The sequence below is a fragment of the Anoplophora glabripennis genome, unplaced genomic scaffold (assembly GCF_000390285.2).
Source record: "Anoplophora glabripennis isolate ALB-LARVAE unplaced genomic scaffold, Agla_2.0 scaffold10, whole genome shotgun sequence".
NCBI classification, from domain to species: domain Eukaryota; kingdom Metazoa; phylum Arthropoda; class Insecta; order Coleoptera; family Cerambycidae; genus Anoplophora; species Anoplophora glabripennis.
This window is the reverse complement of record NW_019416481.1, coordinates 994,309-1,018,626: the sequence shown is the minus strand read 5'-3', so window position 1 is coordinate 1,018,626 and position 24,318 is coordinate 994,309. Positions and strand designations below refer to the sequence as shown.

At 34.6% G+C, this 24,318-nt stretch overlaps 3 protein-coding genes across 3 annotated transcripts; all 3 read left to right on the top strand.

Moving 5' to 3' along the window:
- Positions 1 to 583: 583 nt before the first annotated feature.
- On the top strand, positions 584 to 3,076 carry LOC108903495. The gene has a single exon (XM_018705710.1). The coding sequence runs from the start codon at positions 584 to 586 to the stop codon at positions 3,074 to 3,076; it is 2,493 nt and encodes an 830-aa protein (XP_018561226.1).
- A 3,155-nt stretch (positions 3,077 to 6,231) lies between these two features.
- LOC108903485 (armadillo repeat-containing protein 3-like) lies at positions 6,232 to 8,742 on the top strand. Its single transcript, XM_018705697.1, has one exon. It carries the CDS (start codon positions 6,232 to 6,234, stop codon positions 8,740 to 8,742), a length of 2,511 nt encoding a protein of 836 aa, XP_018561213.1.
- Positions 8,743 to 11,079: 2,337 nt separating this feature from the next.
- On the top strand, positions 11,080 to 13,566 carry LOC108903477. The gene has a single exon (XM_018705684.1). The coding sequence runs from the start codon at positions 11,080 to 11,082 to the stop codon at positions 13,564 to 13,566; it is 2,487 nt and encodes an 828-aa protein (XP_018561200.1).
- Positions 13,567 to 24,318: the final 10,752 nt, after the last annotated feature.

The window sequence follows — 24,318 nt, the reverse complement described above, 5'->3', positions numbered from 1 at the left end:
GCCGTGTGATTTCTTTTTGTGGCCTTACCTTAAAAACACTATTTTTGAACTGCCTATTCCTGATTTAAACCATCTGCAGGCTCGACTTATAGACAAGATTCGTGAAATTAACAATACCCCGAGCATCTTAGAAAATGTCTTTAATTCTTTGAGGAACAGGTGTGAAAAGTGCTTGGAACAAGGAGGGGGACACTTTCAGCAGCTGCTTTAATTTATTGTTATAACAAGGAGGGGGACACTTTCCGCAGCTCCTTTAATTGTTTGTTATTGTTATCACGATTATTCTTTAAAATAAAGTTATATAGTCATTAACGTTATTGAAACTGACAGCTGCTATACAGCTCGTTGAGAAATGAGGTTAAGTTGGTCGCTATAAGCTACTCCCTACGTCCAATGTGTCAGAGCCAACTTCGACCACGTTTTTATTTGAACGCTCGTTATAAATAAAATATGATCCTTCTTGATTTGTTTTAAAAAACCATTGCCATTGGCATATCTAACGTCATCCTTTTTTGACAATTTACCGTCGTTATACTTGTCAACAAGAAAAGATTTTATTTTATTTAAATAAATCGAATAGAAAATGAAGAACCAATCCTCATCAAAATCAGCCAAGTCCAAAGCGCCAAAGGTCATCATGAATGGAGTAACATACCTCACCAAGCAAGTTGAAACTTCTATAGCCTTATTGGATAGCTCCGAAGACTCTGTAGTCCTAGATGCTTTGGTATATTTGTCGCTATACGCCGACATTCACGAGAACAATTTGATTTATATCCAGGAACACGGCTTGTTGCAAAAGTTACTGAATCTCCTTCACAGAAACGCGAACATTTTAAGAGTAACTTTAAAATTCCTAGGAATGCTATTAGGAATTGAAGAAGTAATGTTGGAATTAAACCAGAATACGTATGACGAAAAAATTATAGAACTATCGAAAGTATTTATCTCGCATCACGACTCTTATGTCAAAGAATGTTGCGTGTCGATGTTGGCGAAACTAGCAGCTTCCAGCAGGATCGTTACCCTTATATTCAATCTAGACTTATTTGCGCCCATACTGCATATCATCGAAAAAACCGTAGATATGGATTTACTCGAACATACTTTAGAACTACTTTTAAGACTTGTTGGTGCTTTAGCTGCTGTAGTGCTACCAGAGTCATTCGACTTTAACGTTTCTGTTTTAGTCGGGCTTTTAAATAACGAAAAAAAGAAAATTGCTCACTTATCTTTCCAAGTAATTCAGAAACTAACGTTCTACTGCTTGGATATGATTCAACGGTTATTTAGGAGAGTCAAACTAATCGAAATCATGCTAGACATTGTCACGGACGGGAACAAACAAGAATATCACGATATAGCGTTCGATATAATATTTAACAGTATGAAATCTAAAGAAACTTCGGACTATTTCGTAGAGACCATGGAGTTTTTAAAATTCTGCCAGTGGGTCAAGACTTGTCCGGACAAATATGTTTTGCCCTGCATCCTCGTACTTGAAAAATTAACCAGAATTCCTTCCAGAAGGCAACTTATTTTCGACTTTTCCGTGGAAGAATCGATTATAAGTTTTTTGAAGTATAAGGACGAAAGAGTCCTTAACAAGACTTGCGAAGCTATATCAAACATGGCGACACATACGTACTGCTGCGAGGAAATGCTCAAACCTGCCCTATTAAAGAAACTCTTCGACATTCTCGCCAAGAGAGATGAGGAGGATACTGGGAACGAAGTGGCACTGAAAACAGTTTTAGATTTCAACAGATTAAATTTAAACACCTTGGATATGATTCATAAAACAGCAGGTCATAAAGTGCTGCTTCGATATTTCCAGAAAGGCATCGGTTACATATCAGAAGAAAGCTTCTTGGGGATACTCGATATATTATACAAAATGTCGTTATGTCCTCAATTCCAAGAAGACTTGGTTACTTCAAGTTTTTTCGAGAAACTATTGAACCTTTTCCGTACAGCATCCGCGAGCGCTGCCATTTCCGCATGTGAAATACTGATCAATTTTGTGCATACTCCAGAAATGAGGTGTGTTTTTCTCTTACTAGATGGCCCAGGTATTTTCATGGAGAAGGTACGCAACCCCAAGGACATCAAGTTAATGAAAACCGTTTTGTTATTCATCCACAGCAGTCTAGTACACGATGACGTGGTAGAAGCTTTCCTTCGAAGTAAACTGATCGAAGTTTTGAAAGGCCTTCCGGCACATTTAAAAGAAAAAATGCCGCTTGCAACCAAAATTTTACTTCTAATCTACAAACGTCACCTCCCTTTGAAATTCTTCGAAACCCACAGATTAGACATTACCGACAAAATACAGAACATGTTCTATTTGATCAACGGACAGTGGCAGGCTCCCTTTCCGCTTTTCAAAGACTTGGAGGTGTCTTCAATTTCTACAGCCTATGTAATATACGTTGTGGACTGTTCCTACGATTTAAAGTACGAGTATGAATATTCGGGGTCTGGAAGTATATCGCCCGGAAAGATTTCTTCAGAACGAACCGTATCGACGCTATCGAGAGTTTCTTCCAGCCTTTCCAGTTACTTCCGACGCGGTCCTTTCCACTTAAACTACGGACAACTATCCCCAGACCCCTTCCTGCCAACGTATATCTGCCACGTCTCCAAATACCTCATACAAGCCTCCACTACACGCGACAAAGTGAAGATCCTAGCCAAGTACATCGAGGCTATGCTGTGCGAGCCTGTAGAGGGATACATCAAATTGGAGAAGGTACATCATCTAAAACTTCACGTGGAAATCCTCAAACATAAGTTAGGCAGCAACATGATACCCATCGGTTATTTAAGGTTGGGCGGCCTATGTGAAAGAGCTCTCATTTTCAAAACTATTGCCGATAAATGCTGCATCCCGGCCTCTCTAGTCAAAGGTACTGAATCCTTTTACTGGAACGAAGTTCTTTTATTCGATTCTCCACCCAACAACGGTAAACTCAAGCTATACGTGGTGGACTTGATAAATAACATTGGCGACTTGCTAGTCGTGGGATCTAGAGCAGCTAATCAGTATTGCAATAAACCAGCTTGGAATGGCTAGTTTATCAGACCTGCTACAAGGATTTAACTACTAGTTATTTGTCCAGATATTATTTGTAGTTAGTATTTGTACAGCAACTAATAAAACCGTAAAATACTTCTCAGAGTTATTCGTAACTAATAATAGATAGTTAAACCTCACCATGACCACAAGTAAATAAAAATACTGATTTTAGTCCAACCAAATTACACTTGGGGAAAAAAAATTTTTACCTGGACTTTTATAAGTGGAAATGGTAAAAGGGCTTACAATAAACCTAAAAAAAATAAATGCGTGAGCAAGGGCGGCGGAGGGTTGATTGGGGGGTTGAAAAGTTGTGGAAAATTGTATCATTGGGATTTCTGGCGAAAGTTGTCGTCAAACAAAAAAGTATCCAATACAAAAGTTGTAGATCACGCAAAAATCTACAACATTTTTAGAAGTCACTTTTTAACATAACCTCAAAATTTTCGAGAAAAATGCGAAAAACAGGCTTTTTCTGATTTTCCGTTTTTTATTACTCATTTCCGCAAAAATAATTTAATTTTGACGAAACTTGGTGAAAGTATACCTTTCTCTGTCTTAAATAACCTCAATTTTTTTTTAAATAAAAAAATCAAGAAATTTCTGGGATATTCATTTTTTTCGGCCTAAAAAACTTTTTTTTAAAGAAAAATTCTACTTAAAAAAAAATCATCGTACTGAGTTCTGCCGATAATCATTTTTTTTCGTTTTGACCTATACTTTTTGGTGAAATAAAAAAATCTGTAATAACAGTTCAAAAACATGCTCAAAAATGCAAAAAAATTAAAAAATGTCTTGCAACAATGAATTTTTCAGTTATGGTTGATAATTTGTTTAAATTAAAAGACATTCAAAAACTGATTACACCATTCAATTCTATGGAAAAAAAACAATGCCTCATTGTTTGACCCAAAACTTTATTTTTGTACAGTATTGCTATAAACATCTAAGTCGAATTACAAACGCACGAATTGATAAATTATCTCCGGATGATTTGAGATTTCAGCAATACAAAGTATTTACTGCAAAGCCTACTGTTGTCGCGAAATCCGAAAACCCGAAATTTTGCAAAAACCGTTTTATTTTTTTCCTGGCTTTATTTGAAAACGAATTTTAAATAAATTGCATATTTACATTGCCACTTTTTTCGCCCTATCCAATGGCGTCAACATTTTTGCAATCCGACGTTTTGCCTTCGAGGGGTCATCATCAGATTAATTTTTTTAAATATATCGCTGCTATTTTTAAGACAAAATCTTGTCATTTTTTATTCTGTATTTGATGATATTACTATTGTAAAAAGGTTTTTAGCTATCATTAAAATTTTTTTCTATGTACGGCTCTGAACGCTTTCAAAATACCTGTATCTATTGGATGAGAAAGAGAGAGAGAAAGAGATAGAGAGGAGAGAATAAAAGTAGCACAATAAAAGCAGCACAAAATATCCAATTTTTTTTAATCCATAATTTAAAAAGTTGTACCTAATAAAAAAATAATACGAATTTTTGAAATATTTTATTATTTCTAATTATTATTGCTAATAGTAGTAAAAAAATAGTTGGATATTTTGTGCGGTATTGACTTTTATGCTGTTATGGCTTCATCCAATAGATATTTTGAAAGCGTTCAGAGCCGTACTCAGGAAAAATTTTAAATTATAGCGAAAACAAGCTAAAAACTTTTTAAGCGATTACAATAGTAATATCCTCTAATTCATAATTAAAAATGACTAGATTTTGTCATAAAAATAGCAGCGACGTATTAAAAAAAATTAACCCGATGATGGCCCCTCGAAGAAGAAACGTCGGATTACAAAAATGTTGACGCCATTGTATAGAGCGAAAAAAGTGGCATTGTAAATATGTAATTTATTTTAAAATTCGTTTTCAAATAAAGCCAGAAAAAATTAAACAATTTTGCAAAATTTCGTGTTTTTCCGGATATCTCCGGAACTACCTGGAATTTTAAAACTTTCTAAACGGCATGTTGTTAGGTATAAAAAAAAACACAACTTTTTTCTAATTTGAGCCACCCCGTATCTCTTACCGTTTCCTAGATCCTAATGCTATCCCATCCTTATCTTAGGCACACTGTATATCTATGAATTCATCAAACTTTTAAAAAAATAAGTACACTAATCGATCGTACGGAAAAAAAATATTATTTATTTTATTCATTCACTATTCGACTTTGTTTATAGCAATACTTTACAAAAATAGTTTTGGGTCAAACAATGAGACAGTTTTTTTTGTATTTTTTCCGTACAATTGAATGGCGTAAGTAATCAGTTTTTGATTTTTTTAAAATTTAAACAAATTATCAACAATTACTGAAAAATTCATTGCTGCAAGTCATTTTTTACTTTTTTGTAATGTTGAGCATGTTTTTGAAGTGTGATTACATATTTTTTTATTTCACCAAAAAGTATATGTCAAAACGAAAAAAAATGATTACCGGCAGAACTCCGTACGATGATTTTCTTAAGTAGAATTTTTCTTTGAAAAAAAAGTGTTTCAGGCCGAAAAAAATTAATATCTCAGAAACTCTTGATTTTTTTATCTAAAAAATTTGAGGTTATTTAAGATAGAGAAAGGTATACTTTCACCAAGTTTCGTCAAAATTAAATTATTTTTGCGGAAATGAGAAATAAAAAACGAAAAATCAGAAAAAAAACAAGTGTTTTACATTTTTCTCGGATATTTTGAGGTTATGTTAAAAATGACCTCTACAAAAGTTGTAGGTTTTTGCATGATCTACAACTTTTCTATTGGATACTTTTTTGTTTGACGTCAACTTTCGCTAGAACTCCCAATGATTCAATTTAACATAACTTTTCAACCCCCCAAATCAACCCTCCACCACCCCTGCTCACGCATTTATTTTTTTTTCGTTTATTATAAGCCCCTTTACCATTTCCACTTATAAAAGTCCAGGTAACAATTTTCTTTTTTTTTCCTTCTAAATGAGTTATGTTTAACCGTCTATTTAGCAAATTACACATACACAAACCTTCTAAATAATAAAAAACAATTTTTCACTTGACAGATCCCTCACGTTGTCAGTTTGACTTTCAATGTCAACGAGGTATGATTCGTTTTAAGTAGTTAAAATAAAAAACGCGAATTTCATGGAAATCGGGGAGGAATTTCAAAATGTCCAAATCGAGAAGTAAGCGAGCGCCCTGCCCAAAATCAATGTGTTACGTCACTAAAAAATTGGATACTTCCATAGCGATATTGAGTAGTCCAGAAGATGAAGTGGTTTTAGATGCTTTAAGGTATTTATCAAAATTTGCCGACGTCCAAGTTGAAAATTTAAGTTATCTCCAAAAGAACGGCGTACTGGAAAAGCTTTTGAATCTTTTAAATAGAAACATTTGCGTCCTGCGACTGGCGTTGAGGCTGCTGGGAGTTCTACTCACAATCGACGATACTTTGGTGGAAATAGAGCAGGGGTTATACGACGACAAAATATTGCAAATATCTGAAATGTTTTTATCACATACAGACTATGTCGTTCATCAGTTGTGCCTTTCGGTAGTATCCAAGCTTGTACGATCAAAGAGAATACTGTCGCTCATATTTAAAATAGATTTATTGTACCACGTATTGGATACCAGTCTGTCGACCGAAGATCCAGAGGTTCTATCCTGGAATCTAGAATTATTCTTGATGTTGCTGGAAGTCCCTGTAGCTTTACATGTTCTACCACAGTTGTACGGCCTTGACCTTTCCTTGTTGCTAATACATATGGAAAAGATCAACGACGAAAGAATGGTTAATTTAATTTTTAAAGTAATTTACGAACTAACCCGCCACCGCATATACATCTTTCAGCAGATGTTTAGGGAAGGAAAACTAGTGGAAAAGATGCTTGAAGTGATCATGAGTCCCATTGATCAAGAACACCATAAACTGGCATTCGACATAATAATCAACAGCATGAAATCTGAAGAAACCAACGACTACTTCGTAGAAACCTTAGAGTTTTTAAAATTTTGTCAGTGGGTTAAAACTTGCAAAGAAGATTACCTCTTCCCCAGCATCTCCATACTCGAGCAACTAACTAGAACGCCCTCCAAGAGGCAAATTCTCTTCGATTTATCAGTGGAACAATCGATTCTCAGCTTCTTCAGGAGCACAGAGAAAAGGGTATTGAACAAGATGTGCGAAGCTATAACTAACATGATAGCACACAAGTACTGCTGTGAGGAAATGCTCACACCTGCCGTATTGAAGGAGTTGTTTCGTATCCTTCGAAAGGACAAAGAAGATCCTTTCAACGAAGCTGCACTGAAAACGATTTTAGCCTTCACCAGAAGAAATTTAAAAACATTAAACATGATATACAAGCTCGGAGCTCATAAGGTGATGCTCGGATTTTTTAAGAAAAACGACAAACTTATGTGTGAAGACTGTTTCTTGGGAATAATGGAAATATTAAACAAATTATCGATGCATCCTCTGTATCAACAAGACATTATAGGTACGAGTTTCGTAGAAAAATTATTAACTCTACTTCAGACGGCGCTGCCAAACACTGCAATATTTGCAAGTGAACTAATGTTCAATATGGCGGATTGCGCGGAGTTTCGACGAATTTTTCTGATACAGAATGGCCCAAAAATCTTTGTAAATGTATTGCAGTCGTCTAAGAATATAAAGGTGTTAAAAAACATTTTACTTTTCGTTCATAGAATCCTAGTACACGAGGACATAATGGCAGGTTTTCTTCGGAAAGGTCTGATTAAAATTTTGAAAGAATTCCCTGAGATTTTAAAACTACAAATGCCTATTTTGGATAAAAATTTGAAGTTAATTTACAATCAACACCTTTCCATGAAATTTTTCTATACGAATAAACTGGATATTACCGATAAATTGCAAGACAAATTCTATTTAATACACGGACACTGGATGTCAGACTTTCCTTTTTTTGAGGATTTAGAAACGGTTCCCCTTTCGTCAGTCAACACCATATACGTAGTAGACTCTTCATTTGTATTAAAATACGAAGATGAATATTCTGCCGTTTCGAGTATATCGCCTAGGAAAATTTCTTCAGAGAGAGCCATGTCGACGCTGACTCAAATCTCTTCTAGTCTATCGAGTTACTTGAGGCGCAAATCCTATCAAATAGACTACGGAAAATTATGTTCAGATCCCTTTCTGCCCAGATATGTCACTAATGCTATCAAATATCTCGCCCAAGTGGACACGATGGAAGAAAAAATTGAAACGCTCGCCAGATACGTCGATGCAGTCTTCAGGACGCCTACAGAAGGTTATACGAAGATAGAGAAAATACACACCGTGAAACTGCACGTGGAAATTTTAAAACACTCGCTGGGCAGCAACCTAATACCTGTTGGATTTTTAAGGCTAGGTGATCACTGCGAGAGGGCGCTTCTATTCAAAGCGATGGCCGATAAATGCCGTATTCCCGCCTCTTTGGCGAAAGGCAAGAGTAAATTGTACTGGAATGAAGTTATTTTATTCGATCATGAATCAGGAGCTAACACGGTCAAATTTTACGTGGTGGATCTGATGACTAACATTGGTAGTTTGCTGGCGGTGGGGTCGAGAGCCGCCAATCAATACTGCGATATAACATCTTGGGAAGATAATTTGACCGAATGGAATGAGAAGGATATTTTGCTCTAGGTTTTTAAATGTCCTGTACTTCTTAAGTATCTTGTAAATAAATAATAGTAAAGTAAACTTATTTCTCTTCATTCTTCTAAGCTATAATTGAATAGTATACTCGTAATTCATTAGGAGTCTGGAGATAAGGAGTTTTTCGTACGCGTGTGATAAATTCTCTAATAATCCAGAGGGTATTTGTTTCAAAGAGTCCATATTTGGGTGAATCGTATATCCACGGAGATTTTTGGCTTTTTGGCTTTAAAATATCACTAGAAATTAAATTTTTTCTATGCGCATGTTAAAAATATTCGAAAAATGTCATATTTTTCTTCTTATCTAATTATGTATCTTTTCAAGAGTTGATTTTAGGCGAAAACGGAAGAGGAAAAAAAATGTAATTACATTTTACAAAATATAACTAGTTACCTTACAAATCGAATGAATCATGATTATTATTGTAAAAATTGAAAAAATCGACAAAAATGGGGTTAAAAAACATTACTTTTTAGGGAATTTTTGTGGGGTATTTAAATTGGGTGTAGTACCTTTATACTTGACTCAAGAAAACTTCATGTTATGTAGAATCATCACACCAAATTTCATCAAAATCGGTTCGATAGATTTTGCATAATAATTTTGCAATCTAGATTTTGAAAAATAATTTGCAAATTTTCAAAATTTTGCACAGCAAAAACCAATGCACTTAGATACTTGAAAATTTAATCGCATATAGAAGGGCTTTTTGAAAAATTCGAATCCGTCAATTAGGAGAGCTCTGGCGCTTGTTTAAACATTAGTCGAATTTTTGTACTATAATTCTTGTATTTTTGTAAAATAATGAGTTAATTTCTCATTTGCTTATATTTTAAAAAATAAATAATATTGAATTATAATTTAATCACAAAAGAAATGATAATTAAATTAATAATTAATTAGATAATTAATTAATTAATTACTAATTTTCGACATATTTTGAAAATAATTGTTGTTTAAACAATTTTAGAATATTTAAATAAATTTATTTTTGATCTTTGATAAACAGTATATGTTTATGCACTTACCTTTGATTCAATAAAAAAAGTTGATAATTAAAGGAAGTTTAAAGATAAATAATTATCGGACTCTTGAAAGACCAATAATTATTAACGATAGGCTAGAAGATAGGCCAGATAGGTAGAAAATACGCTAATTGTTTTTTTTTTTAAATCGCGAGACATCGATTTAAAAAAATCATCAAAATCGGACCTCTAGAAACTGAGATATTAAAAATTTTTGAATTCAATTTTGAGCAGGCCGAAGTGGCCGCGCTCTCTGCTTCCCTCAACACCACCACCGGTACAATTTTCTTAAATTTCTCGTTTGCATAATAATAACCTGGTAATAACTCGGAATACCAAAGGTATTTTTCGAAAAATTAGCCCGGATGTCCCTGTACATTTAAAGTAAATGACGATTAACTTTGATAGGCTATAACTACGTAACTAATTGACCAATCGATCTATTTTTTTTTAAAGAAGCGAATAACTTTTAAAACCTGCTTTCAAAAATTTGATTTGATTGAATATTCACAAAGTTATTCTAATTGCTTATAAGTACAAAAACTTGACCAATGTTTAAACTAGCGCCAGATTTCTCCTAATTGATTCGAAATTTTCAAAAATCGTTTGAAAGCTTGAGAGACCTTCTATATGGGATTAAATTTTCAAGTATCTAAGGGCCTTGGTTTTTGCTGTGCAAAATTTTGAAAATTTCCAAATTTTTTTTCAAAATCTGTATTGCAAAATGAAATTTGGTGTGATGATTCTACATAACATGAACTTTTCTTGAGCCAAGTCTACCCAATTGGGTATTTAAATTTAAAGACCCCCAAAAAATTCCCTAAAAAGTAATGTTTTTTAACCCCATTTTTGGCGATTTTTTCGATTTTTACAATAATAATCATGATTCATTCGATTTGTAACTAGTCATATTTTGTAAAAAAAATTAATTACAAACATTTTTTTCCTCTTCCATTTTCGCCTAAAATCAACTATTGAAAAGATATATAATTAAATAGGAAGAAAAATATGACATGTTTCGATTTTTTTTAACGTATTGTGCCGCCAAAAGTTAAGCCCACGTTTTTTTTATGCGCATAGAAAAATTTTCATTTCTATTGATATTTGAAAGCCAAAAAGCCAAAAATATCCGTGGATATACGATTCACCCAAACCAAAACAGATACATCCTAGTCTATAAGGTGTTTTCAAAGAAGTATTAAAAAGCCATTTCCATCTCATTAGTTATGACGAGTTGACGTATTAGATGTCACCCAGATTTCATAGTGTCACCGAGTAAAATAAGCAATAGTAAAACATGGCACAGCAGCCTTTAACCAAATTGGGAAAGAAAGGTAAAAGCAAAACGGCCAAACTGGACACCACGCAGAAGAGCGATATCAAGGAAAAGCCTTACGTAGTCAAGGCGGTTGACTCCTCCATCGCTATACTGGAGAGCGTGGAGGATGATATAGTTTTAGAAGCTTTACTACATTTGTCAAAGTATGTGGATACCCAGATGAAAGATTTAAATTTTCTCCAACAGCGCACCTTATTGCAAAAGTTGCTAAATCTCTTTAATAGAAACATATGCATACTGAGGTTAGTCCTGAGACTTCTGGGAATTCTACTTACTGTTGATGATATCATGGCGGACATGGACCAAGATATACACGACGATAAAATTTTGAAAATATCTAACATGTATATATCGCACACCGATCCTTTGGTCAGACAATTCTGCGTCTCGATTCTATCCAAACTAGCGGAATCCGGCAGAATTGTCTGTCTTATATTTAAAATAGACTTGATCAACCCCATACTTGATACCATTCAAAAAACAAAGGATGTGCTGTTACTTGAAGGGACTGTAGAATTGTTCTTGAAGCTTTTGAATGCTCCGGCCGCCCTAGGAATTCTACCCGAGATGTATAATTTCGATATTTCCATTTTACTAATGCATTTGGAGAACTCTGAAAAGAAAATAGCTTTTTTATCATATGAGGTAATCCACAAACTGACCGACTACTCCTTGGACGTGTTCCAAAAAATGTTTAGGGAAGCCAAACTGATTGAGAACATGTTGGAGGTGGTGATGAACCCCGAAAAACAAGTATTTCACGAAATCGCTTTCGATATAATATGTGACTGTATGAAATCCGAAGAAACTTCCAACTACTTCATAGAAACGGTAGAGTTCTTAAAGTTCTGCCATTGGGTCAAGTCCTGCAATGTCGACTATCTGTATCCGAGCATCGTGATATTGGAGCAGTTAACCAGATTGCCCTCTAGAAGGCAAATCCTGTTCGATTTGTCTGTGGAAGAATCAATCATGTACTGTCTGAGAAGTACGGAGAAACATATATTGAACAAGACCTGCGAAGCCATGTCCAATATGTCCACGCATAGATATTGCGTCGAGAGAATGCTCACCCCTATTGTCTTGAAGGAGTTGTGTGTGATGCTGCTTCGAAAGGACGAAGAAGATCCTGGTAACGAAGTAGCAATGAAAACACTTCTAGACTTCAGCAGAAGGAACCTAAAGACCATAGGCATGCTACACGCATATGGAGGTCATAAGGTGCTTCTAAATTACTTTAGGAGAGGTATCGCCACAAAAGAAGAAAGCATCTTGGCGATACTCGAAATATTGTACAAAATGGCTGTGCATCCTTTATATCAACAAGAGATAATAGACGTACATTTCGTTGGAAAACTATTGCATCTATTTCAGACGTCGACTGCTAAGATCGCTGCGTTTGTAAGCGAAATACTGATCAATTTCATTGGTTGGGCTAACTTCAGACATCACTTTATGTCAGCGAACGGCACACAAATTTTTGTGGGGGCCGTACAGACCTCGAAAAACGTGCATTTGCTGAGAAACGTTTTCCTCTTCATTCACAGTTGTCTTATACACGAGACAATGGTGAACAGCTTCCTACACAATAACCTAGTTCGAGTCTTAAGAGAAACTCCTGTCTACGCAAAGCTTCCTTTCGCCAAATATATTCTCAAACACATGTATAATTTTCACCTTCCCATGAAGTTCTTCGAAAATCGCAGGTTAGATATTACAGACAAAATTCCAAACAAATTCTACTTGATTGATGGACAGTGGAAGGGTCCTTTTCCTTTTTTGGAAATTTTGGAAGCCACTCAGGTATCCACATTCTACACAATTTACGTCGTGGACTACACGTTTGAAGTTATAAATAATTTAGACGCACATTCAGTAACCACTGAATTGTTGGGTGGATCCTCAACGTCCGACTGGAGCTTGGTGACGACCATATCCAAAGTGTTTACGGACACCTGTCAAATTAACTACGGAAGACTCTCATCAGACATTTATCTACCGAGGTATATCTATCACATCGGTAAGTACTTCGAGGAGGTTAATTCCATAAAGCAGAAATTCAAACTCCTCGCGGATTTCGTCGATTCCTTACTGTGCGGACCAAAAAAAGGCTGTACCAAAGAGGAGAAAATGAACATTTTCAAACAACACAGAAAAGCGTTGAGATATAAACTAGGTACCAACTTAATACCCATTGGATACCTGAGGATTGGCTTCCACTGCGAACGAGCGCTGCTTTTCAAAGCGGTAGCGGACAAATGCAACATGCCCAGCACTTTGGTGAAAGGCAGACAGAAAATTTTTTGGAACGAAGTCGCTCTACCCGATCCTTACTGCAAAGACGACACGTTGGCTCTGTTCGTGGTGGACCTGATGGACAACATTGGGGATTTGTTAATGGTGGGGACAAGGGCTGCTAATCGATATTGCGGAATACATACATAAACGGAATATCGAAAAATGGACAGTTTGTTTAATCGAATTTGCAAGACCCTCGTCTAAAGCGAAGCGCTTGATTGAGTTTGATTTAAATAATAAACTTTATAACCCCTACGTTTACTAGTACATGTCCGGAAACGTATAGGTCATTCGAGGGTAGTTTCCTTGGAGGAAAAAAAGCACAGTAGAGGCTAACAATACTTTCTTTCTTTGCCATATTTTTGGTTGGTAGATACTTTGTTATTTGTTATAAAAAAGTTATACTTACTTTGTTACCAGAGAAAAAACATTTCAATTTTCTTCTACAATTATCAATTACGGAAGACAGAACATTTGTCGATGTTACAGTTGAATTTAAATTTTACGTTTTGCTAAATTTTTACCCTTGTTTACGATCCTTACGATTTAAATCAAAATTCACTTCTAAAGTCAATTCCTATAGGGTGAAATATTAATATTTAATGTTGTTTGGTGGAGCTACATTCAAAAGGCTATATTTCATTAGGAGTTGACATTTGAATATTTAATATAGCTACAAATTTAGCAAAAAGATTCAATTTAATTAGGCAAGAATATTTTCCAAAAGTCAGCTGTTCGTAATTGACAACGACAGTAGAAAATTTAAACTAATTTTTTTAAAAACGATACAAGTACACATTTTTACGATAAATTTGGTGACTATTTAATTAAATGGGTATCTTCAAAATTGTTACTAACACACTAAAAAAAAATCATGTCCCAAGGTATGTTTATTATCTTTGACTCCTATACCAAAATTTATCAAAATGTCTTAAAGTGATGGAGTTATCTTAAGAAAGTTAAAATAACATGAGTATTAGAATCTCCGTAAGCGTTTAAGCAAAGCAACTGTACTAAGGAAATTTGATTTAAATCGATTATTATTATTCGAGAAAACTACCTGTATATGACGCATTTGTTTCCCAACACCCTGAATATTTCTTGTATTATGTTGTATTTATAATATAATGTTACTTTACTTGTTCAATAAGAAAGCACTTATTTTATAACGAGCGTTCAAATAAAAACGTGGTCGAAGTTGGCTCTGACACATTGGACGTAGGGTGTAGCTTATAGCGACCAACTTAACCTCATTTCTCAACGAGATGTATAGCAGCTGTCAGTTTCAATAACGTTAATGACTATATAACTTCATTTTAAAGAATAATCGTGATAACAATATCAAACAATTAAAGGAGCTGCGGAAAGTGTCCCCCTCCTTGTTCCAAGCACTTTTCACACCTGTTCCTCAATGAATTAAAGACATTTTCTAAGATGCTCGGGGTATTGTTAATTTCACGAATCTTGTCTATAAGTCGAGCCTGCAGATGGTTTAAATCAGGAATAGGCAGTTAAAATATAGTGTTTTTAAGGTAAGGCCACAAAAAGAAATCACACGGCGTAATATCACATGACCTCGGTGGAAATTCATGTGAGACTTATTAGTCGATTTTGAAAAACTTCCCTCAACATATTCATCGTCTCGCCTGCCGTATGTGCCCTTGCGCCATCTTGTTGAAAGTAAAAGTTTGTAATTTCGTTTTCTTCCAGCTGGTTAACAAAAGGAGCGATAATTTCTTCTCTATACCTTTGCGCAGTAAGAGTACCATTAAAAAAAATAGGTCCATAAATCTTCCTTCGATTGAGAGCACACCAAACTCCAATTTTTTGAGCGTGTAGAGGGCCCTCGACAAAAAAGTTATCTGGTTTTTCAGAAGACCACATTCTCATATTCTGTGAGTTTACGTAACCACTTAAATGAAACCAGGCTTCATCAGAAAAAAAGGTGATATTATGAAGTTCACCGTAGTTGTTTAAAAACCATTCACAAAATACAGCCCGTCGCGGAAAATCAACTTCATGAAGTTCTTGCTGACAAGTTAAACGATAGGAGAACAAACGCAAATCTTTTTCTAACACTGTGTGGCAGGTACCGACTGATACACCCACCGTTTGTGATAAAACACGTAAGTACAGAAGTTCTTGGTGCATTTTCCATTATTTGTTGGACATTTTCTTTTAATTCTTCAGTCCGCTTTTTAGGTCGGCCGCTTCCTTCTTTTCTTGTTACACTGCCCGTTTCACGAAAAACATTAACACAACGTTAACTGCACTTTGAAAAATTTTGTACTCAACAACGCCGGGAAATTGATTTTGAAATTCTATGAAACATTCCTCAATAGAATACTTCCATATTCCATCAATCTTGCGTCCATTTCTAAAGTAGGACTCTATGATAAACACTTTTTGTTCTTGAGAAAACACCATTTTAAACGCTTTTTAAAACGAAAATATTCAAATTGATAGCGGCGATATAGTGCTTTGACACATGACGTTTAAGTTCATTTGCTATACGCTACGCCCTACGTCCAAATTTTCAGAACCAACTTGACCACGTTTTTATTTGAACGCTCGTTACAAATTATCTGATATTCCAAAGTCTATATGACTAACGCTATAAAATTTTAAAAATGCATCCCCACATGTAAGCCTCTATTTCTTAAAAATAGTTGAATGTATCATAATTAAACAAATATAACTACTTCCGCTAAAAACACAGTATATAATTATTTTAAATAGGTAAAATAAAAAAATTAGACATGAAATAATAATTCTTAAACCGATTCTCCGCAGGAGTAAGACAAATATCTGCAGGAATAGTCAAACAAGGTGTACTAACACATTTCTACCATCAGTGGAAGTGACTTGTTCGCTCAGGAGTGGGACAGAAGCGACTTACAAAGTTAGCCCCCTATTTTTGCTGCAACGACCTTTGATACGGAGAAGACAAACTGACCTTAAGAAAAATTGAAGAAGATATAACACATTTCTACCATCAAAGTGACTTGATCGGGGGTGGAAATGTGAGTTACAAAGAAATCTGAAGATAACTTACTTTTCCTCTTCCTCTGTCGCAACCAAATTAGAATTAATTGACTATCTTTGTCAATATTATCTCGACCTAATAGACAGTTATTTATTAGTAATCACAGCTGTTTATTGTTATGATGCGATATACGGTACGAGATGAGGTTCCCCCAACACTATATCTTCAACATTAAGGTTCACTTGCTGATCACGTCCTCCTCGAGGTATAACACTTCCCGTATCACGCAGCCACTGAAGGCACTGTATGATTGTATATATTTTCACATGGGGGGTGACGTTGTAGCCATCGTTTCCGGTACAACCTAAGATCTGTTCCAACAAGAGTCAGGGATTGGTTCCGAACCGTCAGAAATGTGCATCCAACTAATTCTTGCGATATATTCACTGAAGACACATTTAGAACTTAGCTAGCCAAACATTTCGAACGGTTCGGAACCAATCCCTGACTCTTGTTAGAACAGACCTCTAGTGGCCGCGAGCGCATTTTCTCCGGCTGCACCATACACTAACACCATATCGATACGTTCGGAAATTAGTAAATGCATTGTGTTCTCGGTTCATTGTAAAACTAGTTTGTACACAAACTAAAAAATTAAGCAAAGTAAGAAATAAGAATCTCGTTTTTAATGTAATCGGCAAGCTATTCTTATTTTGTACATCTTTATAAAAATTACTGTCACTAGTCACTACCATGGAACTACAAAATAAAAAGTTTTGTCTGGAATCTTTCACTTTTTAACACTGATGGGTCGACTGACGATGCTTAATATTTAATAATTAAGTGAATAATGAATTCAATACAAATACAAAATCAGTTGACTGCACAAATTTTTTGACAATGTAACCTAACCTTTTTTTAGTTTTACTGGTGTTAGATTATACCGACTTAAATTATAAGGTTGCATCTCGGGTCGCATAAGAACATTTCCAAAGTTTTTAATAAGTAACACAGGGTCGGCCTTCATTTTTGTTGAATAAATGAACTTTAATTTACAAAAAAAACCGCGAAGATAGAACTTTTTCGTATGAGTTTTCTATTACAAATATCATAAGGAAGCTGTAGTTTATATTTTTATAGATTATACAAGTTTTTTTGGCTTAAAATGATACAGCGTATCCTCCACATAAACCAGTACCGGAATTTCTCGCTATTATAACTCTACCATCTCATCTCCAGCTCCATATTCCGTCGTCGGTTCCATTCCGAAATTTCCTTGAAAGCGGCGAGAAGGTGAATGTGGGTTCGCCTCGATAGGCTCCGGATGACGAAACATCGATCTCCACCGCATAACTTGTAAAACTTGCCGGCTACGGAGAAACTTTTCATCCAGGCCACGACATTTATTGCCGGACTCCGGGGCACAAAGCGGGCCCCCAATGTCACACATCAAAATCTCCCGATTCTTTGGATTACGGCCAAAGCGCGCATTGGCTTTCGTCGGACTGGGGTCAGACCAAATAAAGTCGAAACTCAGGATATCGAAGCGTTTCGTATCATTTCTAACCACTTACTCTCATCAACACAGATAATGCATATATACAGGGTGTATTTTGAATGCGGGTCATATTTATACGGAGCTACCTTTGTCTTTGAGNATGAATTCAATACAAATACAAAATCAGTTGACTGCACAAATTTTTTGACAATGTAACCTAACCTTCTTTTAGTGTTACTAGTGTTAGATTATACCGACTTAAATTATAAGGTTGCATCTCGGGTCGCATAAGAACATTTCCAAAGTTTTTAATAAGTAACACAGGGTCGGCCTTCATTTTTGTTGAATAAATGAACTTTAATTTACAAAAAAAACCGCGAAGATAGAACTTTTTCGTATGAGTTTTCTATTACAAATATCATAAGGAAGCTGTAGTTTATATTTTTATAGATTATACAAGTTTTTTTGGCTTAAAATGATACAGCGTATCCTCCACATAAACCAGTACCGGAATTTCTCGCTATTATAACTCTACCATCTCATCTCCAGCTCCATATTCCGTCGTCGGTTCCATTCCGAAATTTCCTTGAAAGCGGCGAGAAGGTGAATGTGGGATCGCCTCGATAGGCTCCGGATGACGAAACATCGATCTCCACCGCATAACTTGTAAAACTTGCCGGCTACGGAGAAACTTTTCATCCAGGCCACGACATTTATTGCCGGACTCCGGGGCACAAAGCGGGCCCCCAATGTCACACATCAAAATCCCCCGATTCTTTGGATTACGGCCAAAGCGCGCATTGGCTTTCGTCGGACTGGGGTCAGACCAAATAAAGTCGAAACTCAGGATATCGAAGCGTTTCGTATCATTTCTGACCACTTACTCTCATCAACACAGATAATGCATATATACAGGGTGTATTTTGAATGCGGGTCATATTTATACGGAGCTACCTTTGTCTTTGAGAAACTCTTTTTTTTTAGTAATTTCCAAGTTTTGCCGCTGGACAAGCTTATGCGAACCTCATGCAACGGAGCGTGCATTGTTGTCAAATTTTATAATTTAAAGGAAACGCGATTAAAAGGCAAATTTTATTAAACAACAAATTTTCACGTCAATAAACGAAATACCCAAAAATAAGTAAATAATCTGCTTTCCTGATTTTTACAGCATATGACATACTTGTAATCTTTTGGCTAATCTTCGAGCACTGTTACTAGGATCCTATTTGAGGCTTCAAAATTTCTAGTTCAAAATTTTTCAATATCCGAGTTTGTTCCCATCCAACATTAGCTTATTGAAGTTCAAAGCTACAATAATGTTTAAATGTTCAAACATTCTTACAAACATTTTCTTTTTCGGTACTTACTTGTCCTTGGTGATAATCGATCTTATGTCTTCTTGCAAGAGCATCGTTTCCTCTTGACAAAAAGTAGGCTCTAACCATAACAACACTTTATTGATTCGGATACAAGCTTTTTTTATAAAATCACACACAAAACTTGAAAATGAAAACACAAAACTACACTGTCGTCATTTAGCACTGAAATGAATAACTTTTTAAGGTTATATACTTAAACTGCAGAAGGACAATTCACAAACATCTATCAAAGATACATCAAACACCACACCTTTCTAAAAATTTGTCATAAAGGCCATACAGTTCGATTTACTGTGGCTTCGCTACTCTAGATTCATATGACCTGCATAGCGGAGGCTAGCCTCCGTTGAACTTCGTAAACGTTCGGATCAAGATCGGATTCAGCTTAAATTCAAACTGTGCAAGATGTACCGTTGATCAATTGGGTCATACTGCCACTAACACAATAATACTCCGACTGATTTCAAATTTTATTTATTGATTTTTAATTAAATCTGACTTCCTGCATTTGAGATTAAACGAATATGGAATATTAATATAATTTCCATGGATATTAAGAAAAACTTATTACTATTTCAAAACAAACTATAGAAAAAATTTTGGGCAATATTATCACTAATAAAGATAACGTAAACTGAGCCTCACAACAAATTGCCTCAGTAAACAATATTTGTATATAATTTCATCATATATATAGTTATTTGAATTAATATTTGCCCGGTCGATATTTTCAAGTACGCCCCTGGTCGCCTTCGAAGCACTATATGTGCCTAGAGAATTGCCGACTGTATTTCTCCAGGTTACGACTTATTTTCTTTTCTTCATAAACCGCGATTCATCGCGCTCAGATAATAAAAATATAAATTCAAAATTGATTACTTCGTATTCACCGTGCCTCCGTCCGTTCTATGAATTTCCTGGTTACTCTCGGAACTATAAATTCTCAAACAGATAGGTCCTTTTCTTATTTGCGCAGCGTACCTATGTAAGCTGTACGGAAATTTAATAAAGTTTATTGCGACTATTAATTTTGTTTATTCCGCGGATGACACCGTTAAAAGGGAAGCGAATACTCTTTACTGTTTTATTTTTTCCGCTGGATCTTGTACAGAGCGGAGCATACTTATTTGAATTTGATTTATCACTAAATTAAACTAAACATCGATCGTATGTCAGTAGTGATATAGTTGTTGCGATATCAATTGGAACCTGTAAATTTTAAAGCACAGGACCGTTTGCACTTCTCCTGAAATTTCTTCTTATGCTTTGACCACGATGTGTCTCGTAATTTATACTCGAATAGCAATTCGGCGAGTCCGGTATTGGTAAACTAGTCCGCCTGATGTAGAATTGACTGCGGCGCTCTGGTCATCGAAGCAAACCTGTATTGGTCCACTAGGTCATAAATAATTTTTTTGTATGGTACACGGGTTCACTTAGCTTTGCCGCTTTGCCAGTGCCGTGCAGAGCATTGCTTGGCGGGGTATTTTGTTGGTATAGTACGTCTTATTATTTATTAGTTGATATTATTATTTGTTCATATCGTAACCAGTAAAGGGTAAGTTATTAAAATAAATGTTATATGTAATTATCTAGTAATCTAGCGTGGCTCTCTGGAGACTCTTTGAAGCGGAGGATAACGAAATAACTCGGGAAAATCCCCAAATAGTGGAACCGGTTTTTGTCGAAAGTATCGAAACAAAGACGTAGAAAGTCAACGTATTATATTAAATATATATATGAATGTTTGAAAATTGAAAATAGTGAACAATGCGATAAAAAATGTTAGGAGACGGATTAACGAATTAACTAAGATATCCAAAAAATGCCAATTTATGTTTTTAAAGAAGGATTGATCACGGTACAAAGAGGAAACGGAAAAATACAAAATTAAAGAAAATTGACTATTTTACCAGATGTAATGCGGCGCACAATTTATAATATGGATAAGGAAAATAAAGTTCCTACATTAAACATGATTGGAGATAAATTAAGCGATTATCCTGATTATAATTATAAATCTTTAGATATTTTACAACATGTATAGTTCGGAATATAGTATAAGTATCTAGACGAGACAGGGCTAAATTTTTCTGGACGGCTATGGATTCCGTAGAATTTATGAGTTAAATGTTTTTATGTGGTTCCAATTGAGATCGTAACAACTATACCATTGCAGACATAAACTAGTCACAAAAATTAAAATATATTAAAAAAAGTCCAAAATTCTTGGGTGATTTTCGAAGAGCTGTTACTTGGAGGAAAATGGTCGTATATTAGGAGAATAAAAAAAGGAAATCGAAGCTTCAAGTTTCTAGTTTTCAAATCTGGAGTTTAAATTTTTTTAGCGTAAATGGTTTTTGAATAATCCTAAGAAAACCAACGAAAAAAAATTGTTTGTTTGTGTTTAGAAAAGTCTACGGACTTTCATATTTTTTTTTGGTAATTTTACCACAAAGCTCTTTTAGATAATTTAATTCCCTTCATTTTGAGCGACTCCGGAGCCCTGTACGATGATTTTTCGCCGAGTTATTGTCGATCAAAGCGAAAAAGTCATTTTGAATGTACAGAAAATTCAATTTTTGAATAATTTTCGTCTTAAAAAAATGAATAAAAAGTGAAAAATTACTCGTTACATTGATTTTTAGCAAAGACAACAAATTTAAACATTCCGGGCACTAAAAAAATAATCACAGCGTTTTGAAGTAATCAGGGTTTCTTTAGGAAACTTTGAGGTTGAAAAGTTACAGTCGATATCCTTAGTTTATTCATTATTTGCAAAGTTTTGCCAAGTTATGCAATTATTTACCTTTTTTCAACCAACATTTTCATTTCGAAAAAATTTTTTTTAACAATCATTAGGTATTTCAATTGATTGCCAAAGTCAAAAATTACTTTTTTGCTTTGATCGGCGTTAACTCAGCAAGAAACCATCGTACAGAGCTCCGGAATAGCTCAAATTGAAGGGAATTAAGTTGTGTAAAAAAAAACTTTATGATGAAATTAAGTACCAAAAAAAAGAAATTATTTAAAGACAAGCAAAAATTTAGAAACAATTTTTTGTTGGTTTTCTTATGATTACTAAGAAACCGCTGAAGCTAAAAAATTTTAAACTCCAGATCCAAAATCTAGAAAATTCCTTCTATTATTTCCATTCAAGTTACAGTTCTTTGAAAATCACCCAAATCACCTTTCCATGGTCATAAATAGATCCAGCCAACCAAAAGTTGTAATATGCGGCACATCATTACAGACTAATAATAACATATGCTGTTATAACTCTTAACATTTTAAGATATGCACAGCTTTTTCTAAGACGAGCTATAAAAAACGACAAAGCATATGGTAAATAGGGGATAGATGCCTTTATTTAAGCAAAATTTTATTCGAAACAATTATCGCTAGAATCTTCAACGTATCATTCATTTCTTCTAAAATCAATAATTCTTTTTATATATATATAAATGACAGTTCAGCAAATACTTAAAAGTTGCCTTACTACTACTTACACCGATAATTGGAAAAATGGAAAAGAGAATAATATATGTCTGGAAATCAACAATCTGTTATAATTAATTAGGAAATAATATAACTAATTAAACAAGATACAAGATTTCTACTCCAGTCGAATTATATCACAAAACCTGAAAATTTAAAAAATTATTAGTAGACATTTTATTGCACTTTATAACGGGGAATGGAGTGTAGAATGATAATATCAAAAATGTAACTGCAGGAAACAATTTTTAAAAAAATTGCCATGGCCAATCACGTGGAAAAGTAGAGAAACCAATAATCGAGAAACTGTCAGATGATACTCAAGAATTTACAGAAAGCATTTTTGAAGAAGCAAATTTCATACAAGACGAAGACGATAGTGATGAATTCATTTCTGCCAAAAAAGTATAGATTTGAATAATAATTTTTATAAATATAATTATTATTGCTTTGTATTTTTGTTATTGTCCTTATTAAATTCTTTCAATAAAGCAAAGAAAAAGGAAATTTGAGAAAAAACGTAGTATTCAGTCAGAAGTAGAATTTATATGAATATTTTTAATGTATAAATATGTATTTAATGTTTAATTTGCGACGGATTAATACGGACATTTTATAACGGCATTGTTCGTCTAGACGGAATACCTAAAATAAAAAAAATCAAAATTGATGAAGCGGTTCCCGAGATATAGAGACCGACCCCAATTTGAAATGTTCAAGTCAAAAATTCCGCGCGCGACGAGAGCGGCGCTCACGCGCATGCGCGCGCTCTGCACTCCTTCTCCTATNATAGTAATAATAATAATAATAGTAATAATAATAATAATAATAATAATAATAATAATTTGAAAATAAAAGTTTAACCCTTTCCTTAATTGTCTCTAAAATCCTGGTCCGATACGACCAATAGTTAATTAACAATTAACGTTATAAAAAAAAAATTCTTTTGGGAACAGAGACGTAGGTGTTTTCTCTTTTTTAAATTACCGTAAAACTAAGAAATTTAATGCAAAAAGAGCGAATTCCCGAGCGGCTTTTGCCTGACTGTGGAATAATTTGTTTATAACGCTGTTTTGCAAGTTCTACGAAATTAATATCATTAACATAAAATAACTAATTTTCCGAATATGTCGTCTAGATTTCCATGGGCAGTAAAAAAAAAAGCGAAAAACTCGTAATTTTGCAACTTATTTGCAATTTGCCAACTTAACGTCACTTCTTTCGAGTACTTTTTTGATATTATAATTCTACACCCTTTCCCATTATGAAGTGCAATAAAATATCTACTAATATTTTTTTTACGTTCAAACTCTAATTCGACTAAAGTATTCATGAGAGCATATATAAATACTTTTAAAACAACAGTTTTTCCCGTTATGGTTTTTCTTTAGTTTCTTATTTCTCTTATTCATATTACCTTTCTAAGAATATCACCACATTTAACGTACAACGTAGGTTTGATTGCAAAGGGCCCGCACCACCGGGCTATCTAGGACACCGTGGTCCGGAAGAACGGGGACATGCGGCTCCCATTT

Bases quoted from the DNA above. Each gene is read 5' to 3' on its own strand.
- LOC108903495 (XM_018705710.1), top strand. From the start codon at position 584: ATGAAGAACCAATCCTCATCAAAATCAGCCAAGTCCAAAGCGCCAAAG.
- LOC108903485 (XM_018705697.1), top strand. From the start codon at position 6,232: ATGTCCAAATCGAGAAGTAAGCGAGCGCCCTGCCCAAAATCAATGTGT.
- LOC108903477 (XM_018705684.1), top strand. From the start codon at position 11,080: ATGGCACAGCAGCCTTTAACCAAATTGGGAAAGAAAGGTAAAAGCAAA.